Source organism: Hyperolius riggenbachi, chromosome 2 (genome assembly GCF_040937935.1).
Source record: "Hyperolius riggenbachi isolate aHypRig1 chromosome 2, aHypRig1.pri, whole genome shotgun sequence".
NCBI classification, from domain to species: Eukaryota; Metazoa; Chordata; class Amphibia; order Anura; family Hyperoliidae; genus Hyperolius; species Hyperolius riggenbachi.
In genome coordinates this window covers 538,516,816-538,538,500 of record NC_090647.1, presented here as the reverse complement: position 1 = coordinate 538,538,500, position 21,685 = coordinate 538,516,816, and the positions used below count along the sequence as shown (strand labels likewise).

The following is a 21,685-nucleotide window of genomic DNA, read 5'->3' as shown; positions in this document are numbered from 1 at the left end:
AGCGGCGGGAGCGCGGAAAGTACGGATTTCTCCGTCCCTGGGGGTTAAAGGATGGAAAAAGGGACGGAGAAATTCGTACGCGTGGGGGTGAAGTAGTTAATAATACCAACATTTTACACTTTAATAGGAAAATATTAAATATCAATATTTTATTACCGGCATTACTGAGCACCTAAATTTCCGTGCAGCTTTTTTCGATAGACGTGGAGATTTTCCACTGCTGTGTCGGTGATGAAAGCAAGAAACACAAAAACTCTCATTAGCTTATTACAATAAACAGAAAACAAAGTAGTGATGTGGCTCCTAAGTGAAGCTGGACCACTTACCCCGATACCGATCTCCAATTACTGCTTCTCACTGAGTACAGTTCAGGCCTTATCTCGGGGTGAGGAGATAGGAAAGTTTAATAGTGTACACAGGAGGGAGATAGTGAGGAATTAAAACAACATCAATGGCTAATTAAACAGCTTCTGTTTTCACACCACGTAATATTTGTCACATAAAGCCTTTGACAAAGCCTGCTGCTATCCCTATCACCACCATCAGGGCAAATATTATCGAGCCTGTGTGCTTTACTCATTACAATCAAAAGATGAGGTTATCAACGCCAATTAAGCAAACAAGCGTGTGATATATAAGGCGATGTCTGAGTAGACTGCCGCACACTTCAGCTCAGCCCTACCAGAGACCAAACGATGGAACAATCCGCTGTCTGCTGGCTGCTCGCTGCCCTCATCATAGGGACTGAGGCCTACATACCTGGCATCTGTAAGTGCCATTTACCTCACAGGGGGAATCCTGCGGAACTGGAAATTAGTTGTATCCTGTTTGTGTAGTGTAATTATTTATACAGTGTATTAAAAGCAAGTTTTGAATCAGGATGATACCATTTATTGGCTAACTTAGAGGTAAAGAGAAACTCCAACCTAGAATTGAACTTTATCCCAATCAGTAGCTGATACCTTCTTTTACATGAGAAATATAATGCTTTTCACAAACAGACCATCAGGGGGCACTGTATGACTGATTTTGTGCTGAAACCCCTCCCACAAGAAGCTCTGGGACCGCGGTACTTTTGGCAGTTTGTTACAATGTAACAAGGTTCACAGACAGGAATTAGCTGTTTACAGCTGTCTCTAACAGCCAAAACAGCTAGAAGCAGCTACATAACCTGCCCACAGTAAAAATGTCACCATGTAATAAATGTCAGAATGTAAATCGGGGAGAGGAAAGATTTTACAATTAGCAAACACTGGCTAAATCATTTATACATAATTATGGTAAAAATGAAGCACTTTTTTTTACTACATTATTTTCACTGGAGTTCCTCTTTAAATAAAAAGTAAGCTTTGGGCTAATACACCTTCTTCAGACTTTTTCCTGTATATTAACAAGATGTTAAAACACACAGCTTATATACATTGGACAGTTGGAGGAGAAGCATTCTTTTGCAAACATAAATAAATGTCATTAGATGCCTTAAAGGGGCACTATGGCGAAACATTGTAAAATATGTGCAAACATATATAAAGGAGTACCTTTTTTCCAGAGTAAAACGAGCCATAAATTACTTTTCTCCTATGTTGCTGTCACTTACAGTAGGTAGTAGAAATCTGACAGAAGTAACAGGTGTTAGACTAGTCCATCTCAACATGGGGAATTCTCAGGGATTGATTTATTTTCAAAAGCACTTAGTGAATGGCAGTTGCTCTGTCCCACTGCCAGAAAACTGTGTAGGGAGCAGGGAAGCTGGCCAGCATCATTGTTTAAATCCTTTTTAGGGAACATCTTTATAAAGAATAAAAGCCTTGCTGAGGATCCCCTATGAAGAGATAGACTAGTCCAAAACCTGTCTCTTCTGTCAGATTTCTACTATCTTTTGTAAGTGAGAGCAACATAAGAGAAAAGTAATCTATGGCTCATTTTACTCTGGAAAAAAACATACTTCTTACTTGTCTATGTTTGCACAGATTTTAAATTTTACAATTTTTCGCCATAGTGCCCCTTTAATTAAAACTTCATGAGGGTCTCACAGGGATACTGGCTAATTTATGACAAATAGATAAGACCACTTGTTTTGATCCAGAGATCAAACATAACTAGGAAGAGTATATAATCTATTTGATATCAGCTAAAAAAAAATTGGTGGCATTTACCAGCACATTGTGCCAGCACATGAAATACAGCAGTAAAGATGCTGGTAAGATTTTTTTTTAATGCCACAATTCGTTATATTTGAATTAGTTATATTTGAACTCTGGCTTTACGATGTCTCTCCATCACCCGGAGTCTGTGGTATGTGATGTGTTAGCAAACAAGTGGTCTTCTCTATTTATCATAAATTAGCTAGCATCCCTGTGAGTCAATCCTGAACTTGCAATTAAAGAGGCACTACAGCGAAAAACTGTAAAATTTAAAATATGTGCAAACATATACAAATAAGAAGTACATTTTTTCCAGAGTAAAATGAGCCATAAATGACTTTTCTCCTATGTTGCTGTCACTTACAGTAGGCAGTAGAAATCTGACAGAATTGACAGGTTTTGGACTAGTCCATCGCTTTCTAGGGGATTCTCAGGGATGTATTTATTTTCAAAAGCACTTAGTGAATGGCAGTTGCTCTGTCCAACTGCCAAAAAACTATGTAGGAAGCAGGAAAGCTGGCCAGCATCATTGTTTAAATCCTTTTTAGGGAATATCTTTATAAAGAATAAAAGCCTTGCTGAAATCCCCTATGAAGAAATGGACTAGGCCAAAACCTGTCACTTCTGTCAGATTTCTACTGCCTACTGTAAGTGACAGCAACATAGGAGAAAAGTCATTTATGGCTCATTTTACTCTGGAAAAAATGTACTTCTAATTTGTATAGGTTTGCACATATTTTACAGTTTTTTGCCGTAGAGCCCCTTTAAGGCATCTAGTAACATTTATTTATGTTTGTAAAAGAATGTTTCTCCTCCGAATGTCCAGTGTATATAAGCTGTGTGTTTTAACATCTTGTTAATATACAGGAACAAAGTCTGAAGAAGGCTTCTTAGCCGAAAGCTTACTTTTTATTTACCTCTAAGTTAACCAATAAATGGTGTCATCCTGATTCAAAACTTTTTACTTTTATTCCTTAAATTATTTTGATTTGTTCCTAATATTCCCCAATGGTAATAATAGCATGTATGGCAGCTTTTCTATTAACCTCCAAAGTGAGCATTTTGTGTAATTCCGCAGAATTTTGTATGGTTTACTTTTACATGTGAAATTAAATATGATTTTTTTTACCAAAATTTCGTATTACAATTTTGCATCATAATTGCGAATTACGATACAAAATTACGATAATGCGAAAGTTCTGCTCATCACTATTTATTGCCCCTATTACATTATGCCTTATTATACTGCCCCCCTCCTCTCCCGTTTTAGTGCTCCCTGTTACCATACCCGCCTTGCAGAGATTGGCACAAGCAGATTGCTGATAGTTATCTACTTGATTTTGCCATTTGTTCATCATCTGCTGTATGCCCTTTATCATTTCTGACCTATCAGATACTTGTTCATCACCATAGCATGATGGTCATGTGACACAGCAGTCACCAGGCCTGGATTTACATCACAGGAGCCTATAGGCACAGATGTCCTGGCAACTAATGCTGCGTACACACTGGCGACTATGGTCGTTTGAAACAGCTAATTAAGGATAGTTTCGCCGACAATCGGGTAAAAAAATTTACGATCATTAACACGAACGACAAAAGAACGACATCGGGAAGATGGAAATATCCAACCTGACGGATCGTATCTACCGTCAATCGTTACAAAGCTATAGTGTGTACAGACATCGGCCGAGAAAGATCGTTACAAGGGCCAATGCGCCTGCGTTGAATTCTGCCCAGCTTCCGTACTTCCTTTGTAGCGCGGCCGTAAAGATTGTTACATTGCTAATTTCAATTAAACTTTGTTTTCAAGTTAACAATCATATATTTGTATCTAATGTAACTCCATGTTAGTGGTTTTTATTTTATTTTATAGAAATATGTACGCAACATTTCCTTCTGATCGTTCTTTTCTGCGAGAACGATCGTTAAAATGTGTATGATGATCGCTGCATCCCATCGTTGCATTCTTCCTATCGTTGCCGTATCGTTCGTCTTTCAATTATCGTTCCTAGCGAACGATCGTTATCGCAAGTGTGTACGCAGCATTAGACTTCGCCCACCATGAACCTTCAAACCCCGACTGAACCGCTCGGCAAATGTGCTGCTTGGCCCAGCTGTCACTTCTCCCTTACTTCCCTTGCCTGTCATAGGTAGCTACAAGTGCCCCTTAGTATTAGGTAGCCAGAAGCTCCCTCCAGAATAAGTAGCTAGAGATGCCTTTAAGTATTATGTAGCTAGAGGAATCTCAGTATTAGGTTGCTAAGGGTGCCCCTGACTAAAGGGAGATCTGGTCAGTGGAATGCCGAGAGCTGGGTGCATAACCTCTCATTTACACTCTCATTAGGACTCTGCATAGGGAAGGAGGGAGGGAGGAGCTCGAAGAGGGGAGTGAGACGTCTTTCCATCATCAGGCGCCTGTAGGCACGTGCCTACAATGCCTTATGGTAAATCCGGCCCTGGCAGTCACATGACTACTGTGCCAGGGATGAGGTAGGGAGGTTGGAACTCATGATGGACAGATAATGAGTGAAAAAACACCTAGAGCAGCTGAGGAGGTATATGGGAAACCTTTTTCAACCAGTCAGTCAAGCAAACCCCTCCTCCTCCTCGTGAGTCTTTTCTCATTGGAGGAAATATGAGAAAGTCTGTTAGAGCAGAACACAGTCATTTAAAACCAGAGGTAAACATATCTTCCTTCAGAACGAAAAAGTATTTGATTGAATATAATAACATTTTAGCAGTAAAAAAGTTAGTGGCTTACACGAAAATCAGGAATGTTTACATTTATAAAATGTATTTGAATTCAATGTACAGCTTTTGGCCCCGCCTCCTTTATTTCAAGGCAGCCAAGGAAATATGTGAGGAAAATGTAACAGGACAACTTGTGAGCAACCAGCACCACCTTGTGGTTAGCTGGAAAACTACCATATTCTAACACAGCTGTGGCTGAAACATGATTTTATTATAATAATAAATAAATGTGGTTTCAAAGCCACGAAAATGAAAATAAATGTATGGGATTATGAATTGTATGTGTAGTCCAGCCTGGAAATAGAACATAAGTAGCAAAGAAAAAAGTCTCATGTTGTTTTCCAGTACAGGAAGAGTTAAAAAAAAACATCAGTTATCTATGCAAAAGAGCTTCTCTGAGCTATTCAACCCAACTTAGGTAAATACACTCCTGTTTTCTGAAGCACTTAAATAGCCAAGAAACAGTGAGCGACAGCTTGTGATAAGGTTTTACTGCCGGAAAGTTCAAAGGGCCATTATTTCTGCTTTGTTTTATTGCTTGAAATACAGAGCATGGTTTCTAAACTGCAAATATGACAGAATGATGAAATGTTATAAAAAAAACCTATATACCGGTAACTTAAAATAATAAAAATATGAGACTCTTTAATTTACTACTAATGTCCTATACATTATCCGTACTATACATATAATTTATTAGATTATAAGATTTTTTTCACTTCAGGTTTGCTTTCAAATTGTTTAAAAGGAGAGGCAATAGAAGACTTACCTCTTCTGATGAGCCTCACGGTGCTTACACCCATTCACCCCAGCCTTGGCACATTGTTTTGTCAATGATCTGAAGAAGTGGGAGCAACCCTCGAAACGCATTGTTTTAGCTCTGTTTTCTGCAATACACTTATGAATCCTATAAGTCTGCCTGGTTCATTAGGAGAGGTAGCTGGAATGTTACTGCTCACAGTGGATACTTCAGAGAGTTACTATAGATTAGGTCCTAGAAGGAAATATGCCTAAGCTCAATATTTATTTGAATCTGAGCAGTTATCACACGCAAGGTCCTGGAGCGTAAAACACACACCACTTCAGTTTACTTTGGCCGGTCTGCAGAGTTTTGGCAAGTGGCCACACATGGTATTATTTGCCGTGTTGTAGAACTCAATGACAGAATAATAAACAGAACAAGTCTGACTTTCACACAGACTTTGGTTTTGGAATCTTGCCACACGACAGACAAGGTCAGAGATCCATCTTGCCCTATCCCAGAGAGCCACGTCAATCCCTGCAATGCACACTGATGAGGACCCGGAAAGTCCAGAGCATTGTGTCTGCATGTTGGGTAGATGTGGTCCTGTAAAATGTATAAGCTACAGGCATGGGCGTAACAATAGACCCTGCAAGGGATGCAGCTGCAGGGGGGCTCAGAAGCCGCAGGGGGCCTTGTGGGAGGAGAAGTTTCTTCTCCCTGTCCTGAGAGACTGACAACTAAGGGCACAGAGAGAAAAATATTTCTGCTCTCTGCACAATTGTTCTAATGACTGTATCTGCCCAGGCACTGATAAGGAATCATACAAAGTCTTGTAGACAAAGATTTGTAGACAGTCCCTATTCCGTGTGCAGCAAGCTGTCTTCCTTTGATCTGTAGAGATGTGAAAACTTGAAAACATTTTTTTAAATAGTTGCTTTTAATAAGGTTATACTACAACTAAAAAGGGGAAGAGGGCAGTGTTTTTACTCTTTAAAGCGGACCTGAACTCAGAACTTCCTCTCTGCTCTAAAAGATAAGTAACAGCATAATAAAATTTACAGAAAACCCTTTTTTTTTTACAGCTGATACATATCCTGCAATTAATCTGCAGTGTGTCTACTTTGTGCTTTCATGGAAGCAGACATACTGTATTATTAACATCCTTTGTTTACAAATGAGCTCAGCAGTCAGCTGACACAGCTGAGGGGTCAAATTACAACTGGTGCTTAGTCACAGATGAGGGGGGGGGGGGGAATAGACAGGCTGAGCTCTCATTCACTTTCAATAAACCGCTGTAAAAATCGCAACGTGAAAATCGCTGCGATTTTTCCACAATTTTTACCACGATTTTAATGAAAGTGAATGGGATTGATTTTAAAAAACGCTAATCAATCGCAAAACTCTCAGAAAAACGCTTCTTTTTAAAACAACTGGTCAGATTTTTATTTACAATATTTAATAATGTCTTGTTTAAAAATAACAAACAAACAAAATTTGAGCACTAAACCAAATACATGAAAAAAAAAAAATACACAGAAATGCACAGAAAATGATCAGATTTTCATAAGTGATACTTAATAATTTTTTGCTTGAAAAGTAACATACTAATAAAAATTTCGGTACTTATCCGTTAGCCGGGCGCATCCGACAGGTGGCGCTAATTACTATTCCCCCTCCAGGCCGACATGGATAGTAGTGAAAGATGTAACTCTGGTGGAGTTTTGTCGCCACCTAGAGGATGCGCCCGGCTAACGGATAAGTACCAAAATTTCAGTATTAATCCAAATACATGAATAGAAAAAAATACAATAAAAAAAAAAAACAAGACCTAAAGTTTTCTAGTCAAAAACTGGTGGAAAAAAAAAAATCAAATTTTAGATATTTCATTACGGTATTATTTTTTTATTATTTAGTATTTATCTAGCACCACATCTTCTACAGCGCTGTATAGAGTATCTATTCTTGTCACTAACTATATCTCAGGCCTAGTGCACACCAAAAACCGCTAGCAGATCCGCAAAACGCTAGCGGTTTTTGAAGCGTTTTTTTCTTATTATTATGAAGCGTTTTGCTAGCGTTTTGCGGTTTTGTGTAGCTTTTTTTGTGTAGCAGATTACAGATATTGTTACAGTAAAGCTGTTACTGAACAGCTACTGTAACAAAAAAAAGCCTGGAAAACCGCTCTGATCTGGCGTTTTATCAAGCGTTTTGCGTTTTTCCTATACTTAACATTGAGGCAGAAACGCATCCACAATTAAAAAAATGCTGCAGCAGGGAGTATGCGTTTCGCTCTGGTATGCACCAGCACATTGAAATACATTACCCCAGTGTTTCCACATCCGCAAGCGGTTCTAAAAACGCTACCAAAACCGATCGGTGTGCACCAGGCCTTAGAGAAGCTCACAATCTAATCCCTTTCATAGTCCTATGCCCATCCTAGCCTAGGGACAATTTAGGGGGAAATAAATTAACTTATCTGTATGTTTTTGGGATGTGGGAGGAAACCGCAGTGCCCGGAGGAACACAGACACGGGAGGAGAAAATACAGACTCCATGCAGATAGAGCCTGCAAAACATACACAACACATTCAATTTAAATGAATTTTGCTATTTGCCATGTTGGCACACCTGAAACAAGCATGTGACCATTGCTACATACACACTTGAGATAAAAGTCTTTGGAAAAGACAAGATCACAGACCAATTTTACCCCCTTCCATGTAGTATGAGAGCCATACTCTACACAGTCTATTCTATGGAGCCATCAGATAAAACGCTTTGCAAGATGCTGCACACAAAGATGCTGTACACACTCAAAAGATCAGTATCTGCAAAAGATCTCTTCCTGCAAAAGATCCATTCCTGCAAAATGCATTCTTATGCTACGTACACACATGCGACTACGATCGTTCGTTGTTAACGACGAACGATCTTTTAATTGACGAAAGAACGACCGGAGTAAAGTTAGTTCTAAAAAGTGTGTAACGATCACATCGTTAGAACGAACGTTACACCACGTAAAAGCACTCAATGCGCCTGCGCATAAAATTGTAAAGTTCCCTGGAGAAAAAGTGAAATGCGCATGTCCAGCCTGGTACAAACGATCGTTTCCAACGATGTACTACTTTTGCAAACGATCGTCGTTGGTTAAAATCCGCCGAGACAGAACTTTCTTTTGTAGCGATTTGGCTCGTTCGTCGTTAGACTTAATAGTCGGTGGTTCGTTTTTTGTAACGATCGTCGTTGGTAAAGATCGGGGAACGAACGTTACAAACGACTATAGTCGCATGTGTGTACGCACCTATAGTCTATGATATCTGCAGATCCTCATACATACCTTGTTTAACAGACAATCATCTGCAGATCAGATCCACCAGGATGGATTTTCAGATCTGCAGATGATTGCCAGATATGCAGATGAAGTCTGTTAAACAAGGTGTGTATGATGATCTGCAGATCTCATAGACTATGAATGCATTTTGCAGGAACGGATCTTTTGCAGGAACAGATCTTTTGCAGATAATGATCTTTTGAATGTATACAGCATCCTTGTTCTCAGCATCTTGCAAAGATTTCTGTCTGATGGGGAGTTCAGCTCCATAGAATAGACTGTGTAGAGTATGGCTCTCATACTACATGGAAGGGGGTACAATTGGTCTGTGATCTTTCATTTTCCAAAGACTTTTATCTCAAGTGTGTATGTAGCATAATCCAGTCAGATTTCAGTCAGGAACAGTTGATCTGCATGCTTGTTCAGGGTCTATGGCTAATAGCGATGATTGTAATCTGCTAATTACGATTTTGCAATTACAAATTACACATAATTACACATTTGTAATTCAATGGACTTTGTGTAATCATTTGTAATTCCGCATGAAAGTTACGCGTAATTTATGCATAATATAGTGCCAACTTTGGTGGTGAATAGCAAACCCCATACATGCCATTGCTACCAAAATTGCTACATATGTTGCAGAGAATATTGGGCACAAGTCAAAAAATTTTTTTTCAAAAAGACCTTGTAGTTTCTGAGAAAATGGATTTAAGAAATGCAAAGAAAAATGTTTCAAAACCTAGAAAAATAACAGTTTAAAAACCTTTTTTTGTATTTTTAAAATCGATTTTCTCAAAAACTACAGTCTTTTTGAACAATTATTTTTGTAACGTGTACCCACTATTCTTCGTAACATATGTAGGAATTGTGGTAGCAATAGCTTGTATGGGGGGTTTGCTATTCACCACCAAAGTCAGCATGAAATTATGCATAAATGACGCATAAATTAATTAATACGTAATTATGAATGGGAACAATTAATTTTGAAATTGCTTACACTGTCACCACGAAATTAGGCATTACGATTACGATGCGTAATTGCATATTACGATGCGTAATTACGCATGGACGTAATTTCTGCTCATCATTAAAGCTACGTACACACATACGACAACGATCGTTCGTTGTGAACGACGAACAAACTTTTAATTGACGAAAGAACGATGTAAAGTTAGCTTATAAAGGTGTGTAACGATCTGATCATTAGAACGAACGTTACATCACGTAAAGCAACTATTGCACTTACGCATAAAATTGAAAAGTTCCATGGAGAAATTGCGAAATGCGCATGTCAAGCTTAGTACGAACGACCGTTTTTCAACGATGTACTACAATCGTCGTTGGAAAAAATCCGCCAAGCTAGATAGATCGTTTTTAACGATCTAGCTCGTCCGTCATTTGACTCAATGGTCATTGGCTGCTTTTTTTTAAACGATCGTCATTTGAAATGATCAGGGAACGATCGTTTCAAATGACTATAGTCGCATGTGTGTACGCACCTTAAGGCTAAAAGGATTAGAGACAGAGGATCAGCAGGAAAGCCAGGCAATGTGCATTTCTTAAAAGACAATAAATATTGTAGCCTTCATATTTCTCTCACTGCAGGCACACTTTAATATTGCATCAGAGGCTATAACAAAGTCTATAACTAAGTTGTCAATAATAGAACCAACCTAATAAAGTAATTACACTAATTTCAATTACTTTTTTTCCTTCGCAGACAAATGTGGAGTTAAACCCTTAGCAAGAGACAACTGTGGCTATGCTGACATCACCGAGGACGAGTGTCTGAAGAAGGGCTGTTGCTATGACAGTTCAGTGCCGGACAGTATTTGGTGTTACACCCCGTGGCAATTACAGGGTACGTATATTGCCAGCTTGGTTCACACATAGAATGGTGACCAGTCCTGTCCAGTCAGTTTTTGACAGTTGGCATCAGTTTTGTATGTGTTTCTATGGATGTGTTCACCAGAGCCGTTCACACATAAATCTGTACATTTCCATAATATTAGAGCTGACAAATAAATGTATCTGGCAGCGGAACAGATTGGTTGGATAGAATAAGGTGCATACACACATCAGACCATAGTCTTTGGAAAATGAAAGATCACAGACCAATCTTACCACCCTTCATGTAGTATGAGAGCCAGACCTACACAGTCTATTCTATGGAGCTAAACTCCACATCAGACAGAAATCTTTGCAAGATGCTGCACACACAGATGCTGTACAGACACAAAAGATCAGTATCTGCAAAAGATCTGTTCCTGCCAAAGATCCGTTCCTGCAAAATGCATTCATAGTCTATGAGATCTGCAGATCATTATACACACCTTGTTTAACTGACATTCATCTGCAGATCAGACAATCATCTGTAGATCTGAAAATCCATCCTGGTGGATCTGATCTGCAGATGATCTGCAGATGAATGTCAGTTAAACAAGGTGTGTATGATGATCTGCAGATCTCATAGACTATGAATGCATTTTGCAGGAACGGATCTTTAGCAGGAACAGATCTTTTGCAGATACTGATCTTTTGAATGTGTACAGCATCTTTGTGTGCAGCATCTTGCAAAGATTCTTATCTGATGAGGCGTTCAGCTCCATAGAATAGACTGTGTAGGTATGGCTCTCATACTACATGAAGGGTGGTAAGATTGGTCTGTGATCTTTCATTTTCCAAAGATTATGGTCTGATGTGTGTATGTGGCCTAAATGTATCAGCCTCCATATCTCTCTCAATTCAGGTGCCCTTTAATACTATTAATAGCCTCAACCAGTTTGATTAACCACTTAATGACAAGCTGACTTATAAAAACGTCCTGCTAGAGCCTCTTAACGGCTCCAGGACGTTTTTATAAGTCTAAAGGTGGCCATACATGGTACAATTTTTCTTTTTTTTTATTAGATAATTTAGTTCGATTATTCTGTTAGATCGAATATAAAGATTATTCCAGCATGTCCGATCAGATTTTTCTCGAAAAAACGGGATAATCGTTCGAATTTCTTGATCGGAAAAAATATTTTTGACTTATATTCGATTCGATCAATTAGACCGAATAAACGGGAAAATCGAACATTTTATTGTATGGGCACCATAACAGTGCTGCTGCCGCTGTGCGCGTGCGCGCATGCATGTGCACGCTCCCGCGCATGCATGTGCACGCTCCCGCGCATGCATGTGCACGCTCCATGTGCACTTGAAAATAGTGAAAAAAATTACCCACCATAGAAAAAATACACCATTATTTCCAAATACTATATTTGTCACCATACTTTGTACTAGGGATATAATTAAAATCTTGTGATAACCAGAACAAATAGGCAGACAACATGTGTGGGTTTTATGCACAGTAGGGCCTGGTGCACACCAAAAACCGCCAGCAGATCCGCAAAATGCTAGCAGATTTTGAAACGCTTTTTTCTTATTTTTCTGCAGCGTTTCAGCTAGCGTTTTGCGGTTTTGTGTAGCGGTTTTGGTGTAGTAGATTTCATGTATTGTTACAGTAAAACTGTTACTAAACAGCTACTGTAACAAAAAACGCCTGGCAAACCGCTCTGAAGTGCCGTTTTTCAGAGCGGTTTGCGGTTTTCCTATACTTAACATTGAGGCAGAAACGCATCCGCAATCCAAAATCTGCAGCAGCTCGGGAGTATGCGTTTCTGCAAAACGCCTCCCGCTCTGGTGTGCACCAGCCCATTGAAATACATTACCCAAGCGGATCCGCACCCGCAAGCAGATCGCAAACCGCAGCGGAAACGCTCCGGTGTGCACTAGGCCTAATAGTGTTTATCTTAAAACTATAGGGGATAAAATTTGAGAAATAGTGTATTTTTTCATTTTTTCCTCGTTTTTCCCTTTAAAATGCATAGAAAATAAAGTAATTACTGAAAACAAATATCAACCCCAAAAAGCCCAATTGGTGGTGAAAAAAACAAGATATAGATCATTTCATTGTGATAAGTAGTGATTAAGCTATTGGCAAATGAAAGGGATGAGCACTGAAAGGTGAAAATCGCTCTTGTCCGTTAGGGTAAAAGTGGTTAAATATTGTTAACCATGTCCTTTCCTGTTCAGCCTGCACCATTTTAGGATTCCCTAATGCCTCTCTAATAAGTTGCCGTTGTAACAACAATACATCATTTGAAGACATCAGTTTGCAGAACTCATGCTGCTCTGTTCTTGTAATTGGTTTACTGGTTTTTCCTCTTACAGAATTAACGTTTGTATAAATATCTTTATACCTTTTATACAGCCACAGAATGTAATCCTGCAGAGCCCAAAGCCAGAGTGAACTGTGGATATCCCGGGATCTCGAAGAAGGACTGCACGGGCAAAGGATGCTGCTTTGATGACAGCATTCCCCAAGTGGTGTGGTGTTACCAGCCAGCCATCCAAGCAGGTATGGCCCATATACAGTCCTCACTCAGCCGCACTGACTTTATGTGGTCATCAGTGGTCCACAAGGTCTGATGTAAAGGATGGTCATACTGTATATGGCAACAGTAACAAAACATTGGATGAACTTTCACATACCCTCCATGAAATGGAACCTCATACCTCCCAAATTTTTGAGATAAGAAAGAGAGACACTTTAAGATACGCCCCTGCCACACCTCACTGGCAGCCATGACGGCCGCACATTTTTTTCTATTAAAGTGTACCTGTAGTGAAAACATGTGCCCGGGGCTGTGGAGTCGGAGTTGGAGTCGGAGTCAAAGTGTCGTCGTTGGAGCAATTTTAGGTACCTGAAGTCGGAATTGGAGTCAGTGCTTTCATAAACTGTGAGGAGTTGGAGTCGAGAGTCGGATGATTTTTGTACCAAATCTACAGCCCTGGTAAGTATTAGGCTGAGGAGTCGGAGCGGAGGAGTCAGAGCCATTTTGGGTACCCGGAGTCGGAGCTGGAGTTGGTGGTTTCATAAACTGAGGAGTCAGAGTCGGATGATTTTTGTACCGACTCCACAGCCCTGCATGTGCCCCAAAAGGGTACTTAAAGAGAAACCGTAACCAAGAATTGATCTTCATCCCAATCAGTAGCTGGTACCCCCAGGGGCGTAACTAGACATCACTGGGCCCCCCTGCAAAACTTTGGATGCCACCCCCGCAAAACTTTGGAAGGGGCCCCCCACCTCCACCCCCGCAAAACTTTGGAAGGGGCCCCCCACCTCCCTTGCTTTCTGCACAGGAAAAACTGAGGACCCATGCAGATAAAAACACTTAGACTTAAGGCTAGTTACACACCAGGACGTTGCGTTTAGGGGACGTTATAGGGCACATAACGTGCCCCTAACACAACGCCTAGTGCTCTCTGGTGTGGACGTCGGAGTGAGCCGCCTTGTGCAGCTCACTCTGGCGTCCGTGGTGCGTACTCTTGGACGCATGCGGCATCACGTAGTCCTGCCCGGCCAATCGCCGCACAGAGCGGCCGCTCCAGGAAGTAAACACTGCACGTCACTAAGTGCAGTGAATATTAATTAGCCATGTGCCCGGCCGCTCTCCCCTCCTCCCCAACATGACTGAGCATGTGCAAACAGTCTAACGCGGCTTAGCCGCGGAGAACGCACAGCATGCAGCACTTTGCAGCGTTACGATGTAACGCAACGTGGGCAGTGTGAACAGCCCACTTGTGTTACATTGCTGTGCGTTGGGGGAACGTTACAGGCTGCACTAACGTGCGCCTGTAACGTCCCTGTGTGCCTAAAGGAAGCCTAAAGGAAACATCAGGCAATCTGTGCTACCCCCAGATCTACTTACCCGGGGCTTTCTCCAGCCTCTTGCAACTGACAAGTCCCTTGTTGCAGCTATGCTCCCAGTACATACATGCACACACAGCCGTATTATTTTACTACATGAGAGCACATGCTATATGGAGGAACAACAATGACATGCTGAACATAAGCTATAGTATCAATGTAACTTTGGCAAAACATTCAGAACGTCACTGATTGATACTGTTATTACAGGAACTTTGACTTCATTGAGACAACAAGCTCTCAATGAAGCAGCAACAGTAATGGCCCATACTCACGGGCTACAATTGTCGCCGCAACACGCGGGCGCGCGTGTTGCGGCGACAGGTCGCCCGGGAGTATGAAGCAAAACACGGGCGCGCACCCCAAACCGTCGCTCGCCGCCGCTGTCTCCAGGCGACTGGCGCGGTCAATCGCCTGGCGACAGTTGCCGCCGCAACTCCGCCGCACCTGTTGCTAGTCCGCGTGAGTATGCGGACTAGCGACAGCAACCAGCAGGGAATACATTGAGCTTCCAGCGGGGGGAGGAACAACAGCGACAGCTTCCGCCGCATCAGTTGCCAGGTCCCTCCGCCGTGTGTATGCGGAGGGACCTGGCGACGAGCTGTCGCCGGCCTGTCGCGCACACGCTCCCGTGTGCTAGCGACAGGTCAGAAATGTTGCCCGTGAGTATGGGCCATAAGACATCAATCTCCACCCCACAGTGTTGTAAAAGTATTCAGAGGCCATAAAGTCATTAGCCCCTGTGATAAGAATCTAGGAATCCTATTGCTGAAAAGGGAAATTGGTACAACCTTTTTTCAAAATGTGACTCCTTTGTTTGTAAGGTTCTACAAGTTTTTAGAACTTTGCAGCAGTGAGAGACAGATGTTTTTTTACGAACCCTAGGGAGCAGGGACAGTGTACAAATTCCAAAGTGTGTGTGATTCCTTATCTGTGTGGTGGACACATGCAGTCAATATAACAATGCTGTGAGAGCAGAATACGTTTTTTTTCTCCATGCCCTTAGCTGTCAGTCTCTCAAGCTTTTCCCCCCACGGGCCCCCTGTGGCGTCTGGGCCCCCCTGCGGAGGCATCCCTTACAGGGTCTATTGTTACGCCCCTGGGTACCCCCTTTCCCATCTTTTCCTTTTCACAAACGGATCATCAGGGGACTCTGTATGGCTGATATTGTGGTGAAACCCCTCCCACAGTGTGATGTCAGGACCATGATTCTGCCATCACACTGTGGGAGCCTTGTTGCATTGTGGGAAATAACAGCGGTTTCCAACTGTCACCATGTGTCCAAATGTCAGAATGTAAATCAGGGAGAGGAAAGATTTACAGTGGGCAAACACTGACTAAATCATTTATACGTAATTGTTGTAAAAATGAAGCACTTTTTCACTAAGCAGAGGGGAGTTTCTGGATATTCCCGATTTTTCCCCAGTCCCCCTACTCCTAGTAGTGATGCTCATTCGAATTTAGTGGAATCGAAATTTCCACATTTCCATTCAGCATTTCCAACCATCCCTAACTAGCCATTCCAGCGCTGGGACTCCACAAAGCCCGCCAACAAGCCCCTTGGCCACAATGCGCAGGCACAGACAATTTGCATCTGAACAGCAGCACGGAGCTAAACAGGCTTGGCAGAAAAAGCGTTGGCTCCGTGCTACTGTGCAAGTGCAAGCCGTCCTGTGCAGTGCATCCACTTTTGTTCATGTATGGGAGGAGCAAGGTCACGAGTTTTGTGGCCTTCACTGCTGGAAAAGTGAAGTGGAAGGGAGGACAGGCGAATCCTCTATTCTGAAGAGCAACCAACAAGTAGAACATAACTGAATCGTTAAAGAGAACCCGAGGTGGATTTTAAGAATGTTATCTGCATACAGAGGCTGGGTCTGCTTATATTGCCCAGCCTCTGTTGCTATCCCAAACCCCCCTAAGGTCCCCCTGCACTCTGCCTGCCTACAACCATGTATCTTGGTATCAGCTGAACTGGAGGTAAGGCTGCATACTGTGTGGTGCACTATCTAAGTGCTGTCCATGTTGGTTAATAAGTCTTTCCTGAGTGGAAACTAGGGATGGTTCTAGACCAGGCATGGGCAAACTCGGCCCCCCAGCTGTTACGGAACTACAAATCCCACAATGCATTTGCCTTTATGAGTCATGACCGTGGCTGTCAGACTCCTGAATAGAGTTGGGCCGAACGGTTCGCCTGCGAACGGTTCCATGCGAACTTCCGTGGTTCGCGTTCGCGTCCCGCAGGCGAACCTTTGCGGAAGTTCGCCCCATAATGCACATGGAGGGTCAACTTTGACCCTCTACATCACAGTCAGCAGGCCCAGTGTAGCCAATTAGGCTACACTAGCCCCTGGAGCCCCACCCCCCCTTATATAAGGCAGGCAGCTGCGGCCATTACGGTCACTCGTGTGCTGCCTGCGTTAGTGAGAGTAGAGCGAGCTGCTGCAGACTGTCTCTCAGGGAAAGATTAGTTAGGCTTAACTTGTTCCTGTCTGGCTGCATACCTGTGCTGTGAACCCACCACTGCATACCTGTGCTGTGAACCCACCACTGCATACCTGTGCTGTGAACCCACCACTGCATACCTGTGCTGTGAACCCACCACTGCATACCTGTGCTGTGAACCCACCACTGCATACCTGTGCTGTGAACCCACCACTGCATACCTGTGCTGTGAACCCACCACTGCATACCTGTTCTGTTCAGTGGACCCGCCACTGTATACCTGTTCATTGAACCCACCACTGCATACCTGTGCTGTGAACCCACCACTGCATACCTGTTCTGTGAACCCACCACTGCATACCTGTTCAGTGAACCCGCCACTGCATACCTGTTATGTTCAGTGAACCCGCCACTGCATACCTGTTCTGTTCAGTGGACCCGCCACTGTATACCTGTGCTGTGAACCCACCACTGCATACCTGTTCTGTTCAGTGGACCCGCCACTGTATACCTGTTCATTGAACCCACCACTGCATACCTGTGCTGTGAACCCACCACTGCATACCTGTTCTGTGAACCCACCACTGCATACTTGTTCTGTTTAGTGAACCCGCCACTGCATACCTGTTCTGTTCAGTGGACCCGCCACTGTATACCTGTTCAGTGAACCCACCACTGCATACCTGTTGTGTTCAGTGGACCCGCCACTGCATACCTGTTCTGTGAACCCGCCACTGTATACCTGTTCTGTTTAGTGAACCCGCCACTGCATACCTGTTCTGTTTAGTGGACCCGCCACTGTATACCTGTTCAGTGAACCCGCCACTGCACGATAATAAGGTCGTTGCCTCATTGTGGTCAGACCAAATTTGATCAGCTGGACAGTTACTGTTCTGTCATTCAGCTACATCAGCCAGGCGACCATATGGGCTGTAAAGCCACCAAAACCTGCACTCTCGCCATGGTGCGCGCACCAGTCCAGCACGGCCGTCACTACACAAACAGCTGTTTGCGGTGCGTTACACGGTGAGTTTGGTGTGTCAGTGTGAAGCAGTACCTTAATTACACTACCTGATTGATGTATACACATGCAAGATGTTGTAAAGCACTTTAGGCCTGTCATTTAGCATTCAATGTGATTTCTGCCCTTAAAACGCTGCTTTGCGTCAAATCCAGATTTTTCCCGGGGACTTTTGGCATGTATCCCACTCCGCCATGCCCCCCTCCAGGTGTTAGACCCCTTGAAACATCTTTTCCATCACTTTTGTGGCCACCAGAATTATTTTTTTTCTCAAAGTTCGCATCCCCATTGAAGTCTATTGCGGTTCGCGAACTTTAACGCGAACCAAACCTTCCGCGGAAGTTCGCGAACCAGGTTCGCGAACCTAAAATCGGAGGTTCGGCCCAACTCTACTCCTGAAATGCATAGTGGGACTTGTAGTTCCGTAACAGCTGGAGGGCCAAGTTTGCCCATGCCTGTTCTAGACTTTCTGCTGCCTTAAGCAAACTTTGGAGTATGCACCATCTTCTTCACCTCCCCCCCTCCCCCCCATAAATGCGGATATATAACCCCATCATATACTGTATACCTCATACCATATATACCCACATATAAACCCAATCATTGGTGAGAGATCACCATGACACCAGACCATCCAATCACAGCCACACGCTGCTCCTTTTGCTAACTGGTGCAGATGATCTTGCAAGCAGGACCACAGCACCATCATTGGGCCAATCACTGCACTCGATCTGTAGCAGTGACCTATCAGATGTCACAGGTCGACTGAGGACTGGGATGCGTGGATGATGAGGGTAGTGTGTGTGCCAGAAAGACGGGAGGGAGAGAGAAGGTAGGTGCCAGGTGGCCTAAACTGTTTGTCCAAATGCTGCCCCCTAGATTTTGCTGCCTGAATTACGTGATTCAGGTGGCTTCATAGTAGGTCTGCCCCTGGTGGGACCTCTTTCAGAAACGATATAGGGAGTTCCAACCAAGGCAACCCCATCCCCAGTAGAGATGTCACGAACATCTATATATATAATTCAGTAAGTGCCTCAACCGTCCAGCAAGAAGAAGAAGTACTTTGCATGAGAAAATGTATGCGTGCTCAAAGACCAAGTTTGAGGCCTCCTTTCCACGGACTGTTGAGCTGTGTGCTCAGCAAGCAGTTACCAGGCACAGGTAAGAAGTTATCAGGCAGCAACAAGCAGTTATCAGGCAGCAACAAGTAGTTACTAGGCAGCAGTGAGCAGTTACTAGGCAGCAGTGAGCAGTTGAGAGAGCTTGAGAGGCATTTCACTGCCTATTAACAGTCCGTGGAAAGGAGGCCTAACCCTAGCAAGTCTGGGTTTGCAAATCTGGCCTAATTGGCTATTCATAATTGAATAAGGGCCTCAACCTTCCAGCAAGAAGAAGAAGTACTTTGCATGAGAAAATGTATGCGTGCTCAAAGACCAAGTTTGATGCCTCCTTTCCACGGACTGTTGAGCTGTGTGCTCAGCAAGCAGTTACCAGGCACAGGTAAGAAGTTATCAGGCAGCAACAAGCAGTTATCAGGCAGCAACAAGCAGTTACTAGGCAGCAGTGAGCAGTTATCAGGCAGCAACAAGCAGTTACTAGGCAGCAGTGAGCAGTTGAGAGAGTTTGAGAGGCATTTCACTGCCTATCAACAGTCTGTGGAAAGGAGGCTTAACCCTAGCAAGTCTGGCTTTGCAAATCTGGCCTAATTGACTATTCATGAGGCAATGCTCATGCAAATATGCATTTGCTTTCGCATGTCAAACTATGCAGGGTCAAAAAACCAATACTGCAAAGCGGTCGTGGAGCAGTGCTTTTCAGCACTGCTAGATTTGGGCGCAGCGAGTGCCGCCATAGACTGTAATGGGAATCAGTCTATAGCGGCGCTCAGTGAGTAACGTCGGCGCCGTCAGAAGACGGAGCCGAAGTTGCTTAAAAAACACAATCATTTGACCTCCAGCAATCGCTGGAAGCCGAATTATATCATTCCCCCACTATCCATGGCGGCCTGGAGGGGGAATAGTAATTATATTATATTATATTATAATTATATAATAGAGTAAGTGCCTCAACCTTCAAACAAGAAGAAGAAGTAGCGCCCTGCCCCCAGGGCTGGTCCAAGCAAGAAGAAGGGGCTGGTCCAAGCAAGAAGTAGTGTCATATTAAACCAAGGGCAAAGAGGGATAATTTGCATATTCAGTAGCAGTGCATTGTGGGTAACCACAAATGTTCACTTATAGCTGAATTATTGCAGATTTGCTTCTGTTTTAAGAAGGAAAATTACACTAAGCTTTGCTTTTTTTAGTAGGAGGGCTTTTTGGTCTCTTTTATCATCCTATACATTCTTAGTAGTTTGGGTCACCCTGAGCTGCTTGGTTACTCTTTTGTACTGGTCCAAGCCCTATCTCATACAGCCGTATCAATCCCTGCCATGTACTGATGAGGACCAAAAGTCTGAAACAGGATGTCTACATGTGGGTTTGATATGACTGTGTAAAATTTAAAGCTATATGCTTGCTATACACCAGTGGCTCTGGATGCTTGCTTGGCTTACTAAGCAATGTACTGATGAGGACCAAAAGTCTGAAACAGGCTGTCACATGTGGGTTTGATATGACTGTGTAAAACTTAAAGCTATAGGCTTGCTTGACTTATCAAGGGTGAAAAGGAATTATTTGCATATTTAGTAGCAGTGCATTGTGGGTAACCACAAATGTTCACTTATAGCTGAATTATTGCACATTTCCTTCTGTTTTAGGAAGGCAAATTACATCAAGCTTTGCTTTTTTTAGTAGGAGGTCTTTTTGGTCCCTTTTATCCCCCTATACATTCCGAGTGGTTTGGGTCACCCTGAGCTGCTTGGTTACTCTGTTGTACTGGTCCAAGCCCTATCTCATACAGCTGTATCAATCCCTGCCATGTACCGATGAGGACCAAAAGTCTGAAACAGGCTGTCTGCATGTGGGTTTGATATGACTGTGTAAAATTTAAAGCTATATGCTTGCTATACACCAGCGGCTCTGGATGCTTGCTTGGCTTACCAAGGGGGAAAAGGGGTAATTTGCATTAGTAGCAGTGCATTGTGGGTAACCACAAATGTTCACTTAAAGCTGAATTATTGCAGATTTCCTTCTGTTTTAAAAAGGCAAATTACACCAATACAGTGTGCGGCATTGCAGGAAGTGACGACAGTGGAACGCACGATGGAACACGGAAGAGGTGAGTCATCCCCGCCCGCTGCCTCTTACTAATAGTGGCGGCTGCTACTGTGCTTAAGCAGGAGGGGGAGTGCACATGGGGGACTCAGGTGAGGGGGGGGGGTTCCTGCTGAGCTTAGGCTGGAGGTAGAGCACACATGGGGGACCCAGTTGAGGGGGGGGTCCAACCCCCCTCCCTGCCGCTGTGCCCAATACCCCCTTCCTGCCCTCTACCCTCTTATGCGGCGTATGGTACGCCGCGGGTCGGTTAGTCAATCCTAATCATGTAACTA

General features: G+C 43.1%; 1 protein-coding gene across 1 annotated transcript in view; it reads left to right on the top strand.

The window, feature by feature from the left end:
* Nucleotides 1-667: 667 nt before the first annotated feature.
* LOC137547294 (putative gastrointestinal growth factor xP4) overlaps nt 668-21,685 on the top strand; it is a 38,637-nt gene continuing 17,619 nt past the window's right edge. The window contains exons 1-3 of the mRNA XM_068270723.1: nt 668-768; nt 10,698-10,838; nt 13,236-13,382. Coding sequence (XP_068126824.1) covers nt 696-768; nt 10,698-10,838; nt 13,236-13,382 — 361 coding nt within the window. The 5' untranslated portion in view covers nt 668-695. The remainder of the gene's footprint in view (nt 769-10,697; nt 10,839-13,235; nt 13,383-21,685) is intronic.